Source organism: Neophocaena asiaeorientalis, unplaced genomic scaffold (assembly GCF_003031525.2).
Source record: "Neophocaena asiaeorientalis asiaeorientalis breed wild unplaced genomic scaffold, Neophocaena_asiaeorientalis_V1.1 scaffold484, whole genome shotgun sequence".
Lineage (NCBI taxonomy): Eukaryota > Metazoa > Chordata > Mammalia > Artiodactyla > Phocoenidae > Neophocaena > Neophocaena asiaeorientalis.
In genome coordinates, this window is record NW_020171830.1 from 2633088 (window position 1) to 2650074 (window position 16987).

Here is a 16987-nt window from a genome sequence, read left to right on the forward strand (position 1 = left end):
GTACCTTTTTTTTTTTTTTTTTGCGGTACGCGGGCCTCTCACTTTCCCGTTGCAGAGCACAGGCTCTGGACGCTCAGGCTCAGCGGCCATGGCTCACGGGCCTAGCCGCTCCACGGCATGTGGGATCTTCCCGGACCAGGGCACGAACCCGTGTCCCCTGCATCAGCAGGCGGACTCTCAACCACTGCGCCACCAGGGAAGCCCCTACTGTTCAGTTTTGTCCTGTTCCATCCTATGTCACATGCAGGCTCCTGGAGGAGCCAGCAGGACTAAAACCAAAGCTTAATATGCCATCTGACCCCACCCTTCGATCCTGACCTTCTACCATCCCATACTTAAAGGCACTGCTAACAGCTTGCTACTACTTCATTATATGGTGACTCGAGGCATGCACATCCTTCTAGCTTGTAAAAGCAAGGGTCTAGAAGGACTAAGGGAAGAGGATGCGGAGGGATGGACATGGTGGATGAGGTGAAGATGAGGTCACAGGCATGCATGGGTGACATTAACACAGGGATGACACACACACACCCACCCCCTGCACTTACTGGACTAGGAATGGCATCAGGGTCTATTCTGTGTCTGGTTTTCTGCTGAGGAGGCAGCTCATTGAGTTGCTTTTAGTGTTTTAATAATAAAGGCAGCAGGGGAATACAGGGAGGGAGACAAAAGAACAAGAAGCAGATGTTACTTCTCTCAGCCCTGATGAGTTAGACATGAACAGCTAACTCATGGAGTTAGCTCATACTAACTCCATGGAGCCCAGCTCATACTGCTGAAATCAGGCCCCCCCCAGATCAGAAATTCCAAATGTTTCTGGGCCAAAAAAGAGCCTTTAATGGCTCAGGCTATGATGTAGAAAGATAAGGAAGGGGGCAAATAGGAGGCAAGAGGGGTTATACGGAGGGGCTGAATGGGAGAAATTTTAAGAAGGAAGAAGAGGGATGTTCCCTCCAAAAGGCCAAGCCTCCCATGTAAGAACTATTCTTATGCTGAAAGAAGCCTCACATCCAACCAGACTCTCCTTCTTACTAAAGGAGGGAGAAGGAAAGAGGGACTGCTTAATCCTCTAGAGTCCCCCTTTGCCAACTGGGTCCCTCACCATGATAGTTCCCCAAAGGAAGAGGGAAGAGAACAGAATGGAATATGACAATGGCTAAGCATGGTGAGGTAATTGACATAGCAAATGTTGCAGACAGAACTATAAAGTGGCCTCCACTTGGGAATACAGTACCAGCCTCTATTCTGTGTATGATGAGGAAGGCCTGAGTATTCTGATGGCTCTAAGGGTGAGATTCACCCTCTTCCTGGGAGAAGCAACTTCCCCACATCACCCTTGAAATTGTAGATCACTATTCCCCATCCACACAGCAGCAGGCTAACAAACAAAAGTATTGGAGGCTTCCTCCTAAAACACTGTCCAAATAAGGGCAGAGAGAATCCAGAGAGGCTTTCCTTTTCTTACCACCTAACACCAGAGAATTTCCACCAGCTCTACCCATTAAGAAGACTGCTATCCTACTAGATCTAAGAGGACAAGACCTGGACCCACCCACTACTCCACAGAAGAGCAGAGGTTACCGTGCTCTGTCCAGCAGTGGCAGAATGCAGCACTCAACCCAGAGCTCTACTGATACTGCTGATCACTCCTGGTTTCCCTTCCTTTCCTGCCCAGCTATGAAGTAAAAGTGCCCCCAAAAGACTTCTGGGACTTCAAGTTCTAGTTAAAGAGTCAAAAATTACATCTACGTTCTACACCTACAAGATGATGAACGAAAAGGAAACTCAGAAAAGGCTAGGCAAACATCTCTTCTAGGTTGACTCACTTATCTGGCAGCCACAAGCACCTTCCCCAGGACCACATAAGTATCTACTTACAGGGCTCGGGATGGCATCAGGGTCCAGGCGCTTAGCAGGCAATGGTTGAGGAGGCCCAGGCTGACTTCCAAAAGCGGCTGCTCCTGGGTAGGGACTTCCATAATTGGACTGAGGGCCCCGGGTTGGTCCAAAGGAACCTAAGAGACAAGGACACAAGGTTGATGAACAAATTATTCCTTCTTTATCTCTTCTTAAGGCCTCACGGAAATTACTAGACTCCTATAAATGCAGAATTGAGAGGTACAGTAGTGACCATTCAGAGAAAGCCCACACTATCTGAACTAAGAGAAAAAAAAAATCTTATAAACCCCAGATCCTAGTAATAGTACCCTGAAGCTGTCTATCTAGTTCACCACTTAGCAAGCAATACTAAAAGCAAATAAAAACAACAAAAACACGTGAACTGCTAAAGCCTTTGGCTCCTAGGTAGACCTTGGGAAAAACTCACCATTTTGTTGCAGCTGATAGCCTGGCTGCTGGGAGGAGTGCATAGGTGGTAGTGGTGGTCCTGGGGGCCCAGTCATTTGGGTGCCAGGGGGCAGAGCTTGAGGAGCAGGTGAGGACACGTGGTTGGGCTGGCTCACTGGGAGCCCCCCAAAACTCTGTCCAGGCAAGAGAGGACCAGTCATCGAAGGCATCCGAGGACCCCCTGAAGCTGGGGGTGTGAAGCTGGAGGCCTGTAGTGGGACAGATCGCTGGGGAGGCTGGGTCCCAGGATGACCCTGGGCCTGGCCAAGGGGAGGAGCTTGGCCCTGAGGATAGGAGCCATACAGACCAGAGTTAGGGAAACTTCCTGAGGCTGAGGCCAGCGATGTTGGTGGGCCTGAGAAGTAGAAGAAGTAGAGTCAGAACCCCAGTCATTCTGCCTCCTTGTTCAGTAAATCACTTTCCTTTCCACATGAGGGGCAGGAATGACTTCTCCCATCTGCTGGGGCTCAGAAGCACAAGAAATAAAAGGGATTCAGGTATAGCCCCAGAGTCTGATGCTTCTAAAAAGAAGGGGACAGTATTCCTGTGGTCACAGCTACTCACCATAGCCTAGCCCTGAAGGTGGAGAGGCTGGGGCCACAGTACCACTGATCTGCATTCCGGCCAGCTGAGCCGTCACCTGTGCACTTGTTGGGGGAGGGCCATAGGGCTGAAGCACAGCTGGCTGGCTGACCACAGGGGCCAATATGGCTGACCCAAATGGCTGATACCCAGGGAGCCTGTGAAGAGAAGGAAGGCAGAGGTTTCTAGTGGGCTGAGATACCCTTCAAAGTTGGCAGGAGCTCCACATCATATAGGAAACTATATTGTTTTACAGCATCTTACTCTCATCTGGGCTCTTATATGGCTTCACATTTTTATATATTTGTGAATGAATTACATTCCTCATGATCTACACTGATTATTCATGGCAAACTGTTTTCCATTAGGTTCACTCCAAAAACATGTGTTGAACACCCTCAGATCAGAGTATTATTTACTCTGCTCATTAGATTATCACCTCCTCTGCCTTAATCCTTTGTTGACAGACCACCTCAGTTCTGTAATCTGAAGCACTGAAGGAGTCGAAGGGAAGGTGCACAGAGCATTAACACGACAGGAGCTTAATAATGTGGGCTCAAACAAATGCAGTTTGATTGTTTAACTTTTAAACCAAAGTATCACTTAATCCTGGGAAAGATGTTAGAAATATCCTTAAGATTAGAAGAGCAGGTCAGCTAAGTCTGGCATTCTATGCTAAGCAGAAAGATGATGCTAACTCTACCAGAGTTAAGGACTAGACAAACAGGACATAAACCAGGTAGCCTTCTAGCTGGGTCTATCTAGCAAAGCCTCGTTACTTGGATAACTGTCTTGGATACTCCCATGGTATCAGATGGCATATTAAAATATAAATTCAAAATCATTCCAATATCATTGTATACCAACTAGCAATTGCAACAGTGTTTTACAGTAATGTTACTGCAGAAATCTATAACATAGATTATTATACATAACAAGCTCTTTCTGGGATTTCAAGAATGAATCAAATTCTTCACAACGATAGCCTGTTAAACTGAAATTCTGATTTATCCTTCCTGCTTATTTTGTCTCTACTAAATAACTAGAACTTTATTATGTGTGGTCAGCTTCTACTAGTTCTGCAGTTTCACACTTTTCATTTGTTCATTTAACTAGTATTTTCTGGGCAACATGCTAGTGAAACTTACCTCCCTAAGCTCTTTGTTGGGCTTTGCATTTTTTGTCTTCCATAGCAACAAACATACTGTTAGCCCCATGGCAGATGCTCATAAATCCTTGTCAAAATAATTATATTCCATGGTACTACTCTATTAACATGGATAATACTCTCCACTACCCAGTGGTATTCTATCACATACCATAATAACAATAAACCAACACCTTATCTGTACATAGCTTTATAATTTACAAAGCATCTCTAAGTGCTTTATTTAATTCTCACAGCAAATTAATGAGGGAAACAGAGCAGATAGAAAACTAAGACACTAAGGGTATAAGTAGCAGACTATTCTAGAACTAGAACCCAGACACAATTCTTAGTCCAATGTATCAATACTTTACTTTTTAATTGTGAAATATAACATAAATAGAAAAAAATACATAAAACATATACGTACTGCTGAATAATACAGAAACCCATGTAACCAAAAAGCAATTCAAGAAATAGAATACACCAAAGGCCCAGTGTGCCTCTCCTCCATCACAGCCCTCTCCTTTCTCCCAAAGATAACTACTTTCCCAACTTCTTGATAATTGTTCCCTTATCTTTAAAACAATATAATTCAGCTATGTCAGGTTTTTAAACTTTTGTAAACAGAATCACATCGTACATACTCTGAGTTTGCTTCTTTTGTTCAACCATGTTTATGAATTCATCTATGCTGTTGCATTTAGCATTCTCTTTCATCACTAAATATTATTCCACTAAATAAATATGCCATGATTTACTTAAGCATTTTACTACAGATGGATATTGGAGGTTTTCCAATTTTTGGATATTATCAATAATGTTGCTATATTCAATCATATATTCAACTTGTTTATACACACATGAGTTTTTTCTAAGGCATATAGCTATGAGTGAAATTACTGGTTTATATGATATGCATATCTTTAATTTTAACAGATAATTCCAAGTTATTTTCCCATAGCAGTTGTACTAATTTGCATCTGACCACCAGTGGATGAGAGTTCCCGATACTCCATATGCTCAGCAATAATTAGTACTGTCAGACTTTTTAATTTTGCCAATCTGATGGATACACAGGAGTATCTTGTTGTGTGTTTTTTAAATAAATTGATTAATTTATTTATTCATTTTTGGCTGTGTTGGGTCTTCGTTGCTGCACACGGGCTTTCTCTAGTTGCAGCAAGCGGGGACTACTCTTCGTTGCGGTGCACGGGCTTCCCATTGCGGTGGCTTCTCTTGTTGCAGAGCACGGGCTCTAGGCGCAGGCTTCAGTAGTTGTGGCTCGTGGGCTCTAGAGCGCAGGCTCAGTAGTTGTGGCGCACGGGCTTAGTTGCTCTGCCCTTAAACTTAAGCCCGCAGGTTCTCAAGATAATAATTTCTACCCTCTCCACAGGTAGCCACAGTGTCAACTTACCACTCTGATTTTCAGTTCCCACTTTGTCTCTGGCACTTGAGGATTTCACTTTCTTTCTTTTAAGCTTGATTATGTATTTGAAAAAAAAGAATTGTTTCTATTTCCTCTCCCCTTTCTAGATGTTTGTGGCAGAAGGGTTTTAGGTTACATTAATCTACTTACCAGCTGAAATTCTCTCACCTGCCTTCATGTCTCCACTGAAACTACATCTGTCAATAATGTCGAACCTTGCCAAACCCAACAGTCAATTCTTCGTCTACATCTCACCCTTCAGCAGCAAATGACACAGCTGATTATTCTCTTGACTTCCTAAAATACTTTCTTCACCTAGTTTCAGGATGCTACTCTGTCATGGCTAATCTCCTACCTCATTACTGCTCTTTCTCAGTGTGTTTGTTTGTTTGTTTGTTTTATTTGGCTGTGCCAGGTCTTCAGTTGTGGCATATGGGATCTGTAGCTGCAGCATGAGGGCTCTTAGTTCCCTGACCAGGGATCAAACCCAGGCTCCTGCATTGGGAGCATGGAGTCTTAACCGCTGGACCACCAGGGAAGTTCCTCATTGTGTTTTTGTTTGCTTATTTGTTTGTTTGTTTTGCGGTACGCGGGCCTCTCACTGTTGTGGCCTCTCCCGCTGCGGAGCACAGGCTCCGGACGCATAGGCTCAGTGGCCATGGCTCACGGGCCCAGCTGCTCCGTGGCACGTGGGATCCTCCCGGACGGGGGCACAAACCCATGTCCCCTGCATCGGCAGGCGGACTCTCAACCACTGCGCCACCAGGGAAGCCCCTTCATTGTGTTTTGATAGCTCCTCCTATGACTGCCTTTTTTTTAAAAAAATAAATTTATTTATTCATTTATTTCTTTTTGGCTGTGTTGGGTCTTCGTTGCTGTACGTGGGCGAGCAGAGGCTACTCTTCGTGGCAGGCTTCTCATTGTAGTGGCTTCTCTTTGTTGCGGAGCATGGACCCTAGGAGCACGTGCTTCAGTAGTTGCGGCACCTGGGCTCAGCAGTTGTGGCTTGGAGGTTCTAGAGCGCAGGCTCAGTAGTTGTGGCACACGGGCTTAGATGGTCTGCGGCATGTGGGATCTTCCGGGACCAGGGCTCGAACCTGTGTCCCCTGCATTGGCAGGCAGATTCTTAGCCACTGCACCACCAGGGAAGTCCCTCTGACTGCCTTTTACATGTTGGTAAGCTCCAAGGTTCAGTCCTCACCTCTACTATTTACTCTCAATGCTCACTTTCTAAGTGATTTCATTTAGTCCCATGGCTTTAAATAATGTCTCTATACTGAAGACTCCCAAATTTGTATCTCCAGTCCTGACATTATTCCTTAGCTGCAGATCCATATACAACTGCCTATTCAGCATCTCTACTTGGTAGCTGGTAGCTTTCTTAAACTTATAATGTACAAAATAAAACCCTTCATTTCACCCCCCAAATCTGCTCCTTCTCAAATATTCTTCATCCCAGTAAATAGCACTATTTACCAAATTGCTTAAGTCAACAGGTTAAAAGACATCCAGAATTCCTCTTTCTCTCTTAACTCACATCTAATCCTACCGACTCTACCTTCAAAATATATCCCAAATCTGACTGCTTCTTACCACCTCTACCACTACCATCCTAAACCAAGCCAAGATCATCCCTTACCTGAACTACCGGCAATAACCTCCTCATAGGATTCCCTACTTCTACTCTTGAATTCAGCAAAGTGACCTCTTTTTATTTTATTTATTTATTTATTTATTTATTTTTGTGGTATGCGGGCCTCCCACTGTTGTGGCCTCTCCCGTTGCGGAGCACAGGCTCCGGACGCGCAGGCTCAGCAGCCATGGCTCATGGGCCCAGCCGCTCCGCGGCACGTGGGATCCTCCCAGACCAGGGCACGAACCCGTGTCCCCTGCATTGGCAGGTGGACTCTCAACCACTTGCGCCACCAGGGAAGCCCGTGACCTCTTTTTAAAAATAAATATATTTGTTTTAATTATTAGAGAATGAGGAGAGCACAAGCAAAATTTTTAAAAAGTAATGTTTTTACTAATCACATTTGTGATAGTATTAGTATTGTTATACTGAGATTGTTGTGTATAATAAGGGATAAAATAAATGAGAAATTGTAGGATATTCCAATATTCAAATTCCATCATCCCCACAGTCCTGAGAATCAAGACTCCTGGTATGGAAGAAAAGAGATACAGATATAATGAAGAGGTTAAGTAAAGGTTCTGTAGTCTTTAATTTGAACTGAAAGTACATATTTAAACTAATGAGGTATTGTAACTTTAATATATGTAGGTATGTATTTCTTAGCTATGTCCACTGAAGAGGCCTAGGAAGTGACCAATCAGGCAGCAATGAACATTCCTAGTGCCCAGGTTATAGTCACAAAATAACATTTCTCACCAAAAAATAAAGGATTTCTTGGAAAAATGGGTAATTCCTGGTCTAGAATATAAATGTACAAGATAAGCCTGAAACATCTCATTAGACCTAAAGATTACTAGGGTCATGTCAAAAGGACTCAGGAATCAACTTGAAGAGGCTCGCATTGGTCAAAGACAGGACACTTTATACTCCAACAATGATGATAGTTGCAGTGATTTGAAACCCATCAAATATGTTTAAAACTATAAATTCATAATGATATTAAAAATAAGAGTTGGTCACCTTGTACATAACAGAGAACCAACTCATTTCCCTATAAACTAGGAAATAAAGGTAAAGAATCAAGCATTTATTCTACATGAATTGCACAACCTGTAACCAAATAACAGATGACAAGAACTGTCTAAAATGGTATTCAAACAAATAAATGAGGAAAACAGAAGAATTAGAGTATCACCATTTTGTAAACCCAGTGAATTAACATACATATGCATCAACAACTAGTAACATCATAAAAAGAAAGATATCAAGATACTATGTGTGGGGCTTCCCTGGTGGCGCAGTGGTTCAGAGTCCACCTGCCAATGCAAATGAGCTTGTGCTCTAGAGCCTGTGAGCTACAACTACTGAAGCCCGCGCACCTTGAGCCCGTGCTCCACAACAAGAGAAGCCACCGCAATGAGAAGCCCGCACACTGCAACAAAGAGCAGCCCCCTCTCGCCGCAACTAGAGAAGGCCCATGTGCAGCAATGAAGACCCAATGCAGCTAAAAATAAATAAATAAATTTATATTTAAAAAAAGATATTATGTGCCTTCAAAGTCTTGCTCCATCCTATCCACAGGGATCAAATCTGGATCCAGTCTTTGGATTCAGCTGCCAATTTGCAGGAAATACAAAGGAAAAAAGAAAATACTTAACTGCAACATGAATATACAACCCAGATAATCCAGGCTGTGGGAAACTCTTCAGGTCAATTAGCTTGGAGTCCTCAACAGATAAACAGTAAGAAAAAGAAAGAGATAAAAAGGGAACCTATGGACTTAAAAGACACATCAAGTTGTTTTTTCTTAATAGGTAAAACTAAACTGTGGTGTCTAGGGATGTACCTTTGGATGTAAACTATTTTAAAAAAACACAATAAAGTCGTTACTATAAAAGTTAGGATAGGGCTTCCTTGGTGGCGCAGTGGTTGAGAGTCCGCCTGCCAACGCAGGGGACACAGGTTCGTGCCCCAGTCCGGGAAGATCCCACATGCCGCAGAGCAGCTAGGCCTGTGAGCCATGGCTGCTGAGCCTGCGTGTCCGGAGCCTGTGCTCCGCAACAGGAGAGGCCACAACAGTGAGAGGCCTGCATACCACAATAAAAAAAAAAAGTTAGGATAGGGAAGGGAATTCCCTGGTGGTCCAGTAGTTAGGGCTCCACACTTCCACTGCAGGGGGCATGCGTTCGAATCCTGGCTGGGGAACCAGGATCCCGCATGGCCAAAAAAGAAAAAGTTAGGATAATGGTTACCTATGGGGGGAGGGAGAGAGCGATGATTGAACTGGAACACATGGAAGGGGTTTTAGGGGTGTGTGGCAGAGTTCTATTTCTTGATCTGGGTTGTAATCACTTTATGAAAATTTACCAAGCCATACCTTTGTTTTGTATGGTTTTTGTGTATGTGTTTTACATTACAATGAAAAGATTCATCACATAAGTGAACAAACAAATAAATGGGGAACATATTACTCTCCAGCTTAAAACTCTCCAATGGCTTCCCACTGCAACTAAAATCAAATTTAAACTTCTAACTATGGCTTAGAAAGCATTACATGATATGGTTCCTGCCTATGTACCTACTTTATCTCCTCCGCTCTCCTCTAGACACACTGGCATTCTTGCTCTTCTTCACATCAACCAAATTAATTTCTCTACCAGGGCCTTTGCACCATTGTTCTGTCTATCTAAGACACTCATCCCCCAGATCTCTGGGTACCTCCCGTCATCATTTCACTGTGGTTTCAAACATCACTTCAGAGAGGCTTTCCTTGGCCAATGTATTTAAAACAGCTTCCTACCTCCTCACTACTCATTCTCAATATCCTTATTCTGTTTTATTTCTTTTTTTTTTTTTTTGCGGTACGCGGGCCTCTCACTGTTGTAGCCTCTCCCGTTGCGGAACACAGTCTCCGGACGTGCAGGCTCAGAGGCCATGGCTCACAGGCCCAGCCGCTCCGCGGCATGTGGGATCTTCCCGGATTGGGGCACGAATCTGTGTCCCCTGCATCGGCAGGTGGACTATCAACCACTGCGCCACCAGGGAATCCCTGTTTTATTTCTTATTTACATTTGACTACTTGTTATCTTCTGTGTACTCCATGAGACTATAAGCTCACGAGGGCAGAGACTTGATCTGTTTGATAATGCTTTATCTCCAACCTCTAGAACAACGTCTGACACATAGTAGTACAAAATAAATATTTTTAAGTGGATGAATGAACTAATGAATTCCCTATACTGCTTCTCAGAGTTTTCCAACACAGAGGGTTAGGAAGAGTTTCCTAGGCTCTTTCTCTGCGCTTACATTCAATGTTAAAAATGTATATTCTGGACACCTAATAAAAATGTCACTAAGTGACTCTTCCACTACCACATACCCATATGCGTAGTTATACTTTATTCTTTGTTTACCAAAAAACAAACAGCATTCCAACAGAGATGACTGCCCTCCTTTAATGGACTTCCATGCAAAGACAAGGGTTTACTGAGTCATGCACCACCAAAGTTTTCATCATTTATGTAGTTTTCCTTTGAGTATCTTTCCTTTCATAACTGGTCACACCCAAACTTAACCAATAAGTCCTACTAAGTGCCTGATCTAAAGGAAAAGGGAAGTCAGAAGAGACATAAATAATCCTGAGGTTCTTTTCTCCTGTTTTTCCCATAGGGTAAGCTCAGAAGGACCATAACAATGATTATAGATATGTCTAGTCAAGGAAAAAACCCAAGTTCACAAAAATAGAAAGAATATGAAAAAAACCCAGGTACTTAGATGGGTCAATAATCCATAGGGTGGACATTAGCAGCACCTGTAACCTGCAAAAATGAGAACAAAATACAAAAAGATGAAGGGAAGAGGAAAAGGGATGTACGAGAAAAGCAAAGAAAAAAAAAAGAAAAGTAAAGTAAACAGGCCCTCACACATTCCTAATTCTTCCAATCTCATCAGACCAATTTTAGGTTGAGCCAAATACGTACCTCTGAATGGACTTGAGGACACGGCGAGGAGGAAGGGTAAGCTGGGACGAAGTGAGAGAGTGGCATGGACATATATACACTACCAAATGTAAAATAGATAGCTAGTGGGAAGCAGCCGCATAGCACAGGGAGATCAGCTCGGTGCTTTGTGACCACCTAGAGGGATGGGATAGGGAAGGTGGGAGGGAGAGGCAAGAGGGAGGAGATAATGGGGATATATGTATATGTATAGCTGATTCACTTTGTTGTACAGCAGAAACTAACACACCACTGTAAAGCAATTATACTCCAATAAAGATGTTTAAGAAAAAAAACAAATACGTACCTCTGCATCTGAACAGTGGAGCTTGGCCCATTCTGTACATCTCCTTGTCCAAACTGGCCATATGCAGTCTGGCCACAAGGGCCCTGTGCTGTCGAGGCTGGAGGTGCCCCTGAAGAAGGTGGGGCTCTTGAAACACCTGAGGGTAAAGAAGAGAAACTAAGCAATTGGGAAATAACTTTCTCCTCCACCCTGAGCAAGGAATGCAAAGCAAGAATCAATAAGCTCAGACCAATAAGCTCAGACCTTTACTGCAATATCACAAGCATAATACCATAGCTTGGTAATGAAAAGGACACCATCAACATGCAACTCCAGCTACAGGAGATTCTGAACATGGATGCCCAGCCAGAGAGCCTCTACTCTCCTAGACAGGTATACTACAGGTGAAGCTGTAGCCAGAGCCACAAAAATGTAGGGCCTTCCTATTATCACCATACACTCTCACTCAATCCAGGACAGTCTAACGTTCTTACCCTAGACAAAACGTCAACTCTTTTAAGGAAAAGATCTGGGGCTTCCCTGGTGGCACAGTGGTTAAGAATCCGTCTGCCAATGCAGGGGACACAGGTTCGAGCCCTGATCCAGGATGATCCCACATGCCGTGGAGCAACTAAGCCCGTGAGCCACAACTACTGAGCCTGCGCTCTAGAGCCCTCAAGCCACAACTACTGAAGCCCATGCGCCTAGAGCCCGTGCTCTGCAACAAAAGAAGCCACCGCAATGAGAAGCCCGCGCACTGCAATGAAGAGTAGCCCCCGCTCACCGCAACTAGAGAAAGCCCGAGCGCAGCAACAAAGACCCAACACAGCAAAGAATAAATAAATAAATAATTTTTTTTTAAAAAAAGGAAAGGATCCCACTCCAGAACTCAGAAACTTAGAGCATACTTGAGAAAGGTGGCACAGAAGGTGACCAAGTAACATTCTAAACTAGGTTGTAAAGAAAGGCACCTCTTAGAAAGACTATTCGGGACATCCCTGGTGGTCCAGTGGGTAAGACTCTGTGCTCCCAGTGCAGGGGGCCTGGGTTTGATCCCTGTTCGGGGAACTAGATCCCACATGCATGCCGCAACTAAGAGTCCGCATGCCACAACTAAACATGCCACAATGAAGATCCTGCATGCCGCAACTAAGACACGGCGCAGCCAAAATAAATAAATAAATATTAGGAAGACTATTCTGCCAACCTCTTCTTCATATATTCTACTCATCCTACGCATCTTCTTTTCAGCCATTTCTAAGTGTTGGCACTCCCAATAGCACATGGCTCAGGAAAGTATTCCCACGGGTTGGAGAATTTGTTCCTGCCCAACTGTTCAGTCAGGACAGGTCACCTGCCCTCCAATTACTGCTGTCACTATGTCGTCACAAAAGCTGTACTCCATCCTTTCTGCTCATCAGAGCTGCCATCAAAGCTACTTCTACTCCCCCCAAGCATCCTTCCCGCATGAGATGCAGGAAGAAAGCAATTAGTTACTTGGCATATCACTTTGGAAATATTGCTGATCCCTGTTCAAACTATTGTTTTTCTTTTGCTCTGCCCCCAGTAGAGATTAGACACTATAGAACCTGCCTACAGGAATATGATTAATCTGAACCTGCTCACTAGCCATCAAAGAACCAGATATGTTTTCCTCTCAATAACAGAGCTTCCTCTTGCGGCAATACCAAACTCCATCTTGATAAGCCAGGACTTGATAGATCAGAGGTGGACTCTGTCCAGCCAAAGTCCCAACCCAGAGTAAGGCTCTCCAAAGCCCTGAGACCTAATCTCACCACTTCGCAATTTTTTTTTCCAAAGTCATAATTAAAATGGTCATAACTTCAATCATTTCCCAAATCTTACCTATGCCTCCTTGGTGCCTTCTTTTTCCCATATCCCTTTATGGAATTTACTGTTTTAAAAAGCATAAAGCATTTGGTATACCTAAGTCCTTAGCTAGCCTAACCAAAGATCAAATGTCAACCATTTTCTAAAAAACTCCTACGAATAATATAATCTGTAGATTACCAGCTGCTCTTCATGAAAAAGTAACGTAAAAGCCAAACACTGATCCTAAGGCAGCACCAGATTGGTTTCCTCTTATTTCCCTGATATTAGACAATATCTAAGAAGCCAAGAAACTCAAACAAAGGAAAAGGAATGATATCAGCAGAAAGATATGAGAGGCACCAAAAATCAGGCACACAAATATCACACTTTTCATCCATGAACTAGTTCCCCAAGTCCCAGAGTCATTTATGGATAGAACTATGAGTCCGATGAGAGGCCTTATCAATATACATGAGAAACAAGTGATTTCAGAGAGACTTTAGGTCAACAGAAATAATTAATCCTAGTCACAGGCTCTGGACGAGCTGCGACCACAACCCTTCCATCCAGCTGTGAACAATGCAGCCAGGTGAGGCTGCACAGGGTGACACTCCCAGGAAGTGAACTGCCATTGAACCTGGAAGATGTGCTCCCACTAGATGTCTTAAGGCAGAGACACAGTCACCTTACAAAAAAAGAGGGAAAGGTGGGAATTCCCTGGCAGTCCAGTGGTTAGGACTCAGCACTTTCACTGCTGTGGCCTTGTTTCGATCCCTGGTCAGGGAGTTAAGATCCTGCAAGCTGCGTGATGCGGCCAAAAGGGAAAAAAAAAACAGGGAAGGGCAGACTGCCCACAGGACTCTCAGTGACCAAGAGCCAGATTCATGTTGCTCAATCCCAGTCACCACAACCTTTTAGGCAGCTTAGGTAGGGCAATACAACCCAACCTGAAGACTACTAATTCCCCTCCTCAGCTCAAAGGAAGCTTGGAAACATACCTGGGGGAGGGGTTTGCTGATAGCCTGGTACTGGGCCATTGTAGGCTCCATAGGAAGTGGGGGCAGTTGTGGACCCTGGTTGCCCACCATAGCTGGATTGATGATGCCCTAGGTAGACAGGCTGGGGCTGCCCAAACGGCGGCACAGGTGGAGCTGACTGGTTAACGTTCATTATGAGAGCATCCCCGACTTGGTTTCACCTATTAGATGAGAGAGAAGAGAGAAATTAGTCAAAATCAGTTTTCTAAAGAGAGAGCACTATTCACAGTAGGAAGTAGAAATAGAAAAGGACTGACCTTATCAGGCAGTGATCAGCCTAATCATTCTCACACTACTACAGGATCTTTGTAATTTTCTTCCCCAGACAGCAGACAGACTGCCTCCTCAAAGTAAGGATTTTGTTACTCTGAACCCTATGCTTTGTCACTGCCAAGAGGGTATAAATTTCAACCTCAGATAGGCCCATTGGAATGGAGCAGCAGCCTCCATTCCCCAGTGGTATGATTTCTAGTGTCTAGTCATACAAGAAGTCCTGCCACTGATAAACTATTGTGATATTACAGGTAAATGAAACAATGCTCCCACTTTCCATTCATTCACTCTAGCATCCATTCATTCCACAAAATTGAATACCCTCTAGTGTGCTAGTCATTTTTAATCACCCAGACTACATGTCTAAAACAGATTGGCTAAATTCCCTCCCCCTCAAAAGACAAATTTTAGAGTAACCGGTTAGAAAAATGACATTCTTTGGCTAAACTGCAGTAAATCAAGTGCTACACCATCCCCAGTCTTCCCACCAAAAAAGTGTATGGACCTTAGAACTGAAGTATTAAAATCACTAAATGTAAAGGACAGCTCAAAACTCTAGCAAGGTATCAGATTAAAACTGAGTGCAGGCCTGGCACAAAAACTTCTCACAATAACCTAGGGAAACAGTTCAAAGATCAGTGGCACAGTTAGATTTCATGGAAAAAGATCATTCACCTTATCCTTCTAGCAGAGGGGACTATAAGTATTCCAAATCCCAATGCACTTCTCCAACTCTCCTGTTTCTGCTCTTATATGCTTGTAATGAATCTAGGCCACCACCAAAATTATTACAATCTTGCCCAGCAACAAAGGAATAAATTGGAGAGCCTTTCCAAGGTCCTTCCAAGAACAGGACTATCTGATCACATCTACTCTTCATAGCCTGATCATTCCAACTATCCTATAGACAGAAGGGAGCCAGGAAGCATAAGAGCTCACAGCTACTGCAATGGAACAATGGGCCTCTCCCCTTTGCTAGGTAGGGCCATCTTGACTACAGAAAAGCTGAGCTGCTCTTGGACTAGAACTCTTTAAATTCAAAGCCATCTCAGGAGCTGTTCTTCCAAATCCTAAACCTCACACAGGTCACTACATGAAGCTTGACAGATGTCCTCCTCCTATTTTCCTAAAGTCAGTGTGGGGGTGGGGATGGTAGGAAAGGAGCTTCTTCTCGAGGAAATAATCCCCTCAAACACACCCAAGAGTTTGGAGTCAGGCTCAAGTTTCAACTCCACTCTGGGTGGACAGTCGAGGGTGACAACCCAGGAGGCGGGGCAAGCTTCCTAGAACTCTGAAAGTAGTCGAGCTGTGGAGGCTTGGAGCGCCGGGGATCAAGACCGAGAAGCCAAGCCAGCTTCTCGGGCCGCGATGAGAGAGACTTCCACTAAGTAGGAGATCGAGCGTCTTGCGCCCTTCAACAGGCTCAGGGCAGGAAGCGGGAGCCGGAATCTGGGCCGGGAGAAGAGAAGGGAGGGTCTAGGACTGATTCTGGATTGTAGATGCATGAGGTGAGGGTCTCTCCCCGGGCCCCGCCCCCGGGCCCCTCCCTTCCTTCTCAGACAGGACCCCGATCTGGCCAGTGATACCCCGGCCTGTCCTCTGCTTTCCTACCCACCAACCTCCCGAAGCCACTCCTCACCCGGCTCCAGATCCAGGTTCGACTTCGTTCCTAACGTCAAGGCTCCCAGGCTCCACTTCCGGTTCCGAGGGGGCCGGCGCGTCGCCCCCGGAAGTTCCACCCCCACGCTCCAAGGCCACTCCTTCTGCCACGTCGGCAGTAAGCACGCGCCGAGGAACCCGGATGCCGCACATGCGCTACTTTTCCCTCTTGTGATGGCCGCCCCCTAGGGGCTCCGCAGTTTTTTATGCATTTCCGTTTTTGTTTTTGTTTTTGTTTTGCCCAGATGTCCTGGTAACCTTTTGGTCCCACCAGCTGAGATGTGATTGAACTATGTTTAGTAACTCTCCTTCCTATGACATATTAGAAACCTCTGATTTAGAGTCCTGTAGCGATTTCCTGCTGACCCCTGGCCCCATTGATTTCCGTCTTGGAGGTTCTCACCCATGACCTTTGCCGGTCTTGAGATTTGCGGAGCGGAACGTACAATTTTTTTTTTTAATATAATTATTCTGATGTAATATATCTTTTTAAAATTTATTTATTTTGGCTGACCCATGAGGCTTGCAGGATCTTAGTTCCCTGACCAGGGATCCAACCCATTCACCGGGCAGTGAAAGTGCAGAGCCCTAACCATTGGACCACCAGGGAATTCCCTTAGAACCCTGTAACGTTGAAGGGCACTAATTCTGCTTTCTGGGGTCATGTGTTCAAGTTCTGGCTCTACAGTTCCCTAGCTTGGGCAACTTAATCTCGGCCTCAGTTTCTTTCATTTGTAAAATGAAGAGAATATGAATGCCCT

At 44.5% G+C, this 16987-nt stretch overlaps 1 protein-coding gene across 2 annotated transcripts in view; it reads right to left on the reverse strand.

The window, feature by feature from the left end:
- Positions 1-16300, reverse strand: part of SEC24C (SEC24 homolog C, COPII component) — a 25198-nt gene extending 8898 nt beyond the window's left edge. Inside the window, exons 1-7 of one of the 2 annotated variants that reach the window (XM_024740644.1) lie at positions 16207-16300; positions 14256-14455; positions 11446-11581; positions 2911-3086; positions 2327-2701; positions 1879-2015; positions 549-617 (exon numbers count right to left, since the gene is read on the reverse strand). In XM_024740644.1, coding sequence (XP_024596412.1) covers positions 549-617; positions 1879-2015; positions 2327-2701; positions 2911-3086; positions 11446-11581; positions 14256-14427 — 1065 coding nt within the window. In that variant the 5' untranslated portion in view covers positions 14428-14455; positions 16207-16300. The remainder of the gene's footprint in view (positions 1-548; positions 618-1878; positions 2016-2326; positions 2702-2910; positions 3087-11445; positions 11582-14255; positions 14456-16206) is intronic. The other variant, XM_024740650.1, reaches the window with a different exon arrangement.
- Positions 16301-16987: the final 687 nt, after the last annotated feature.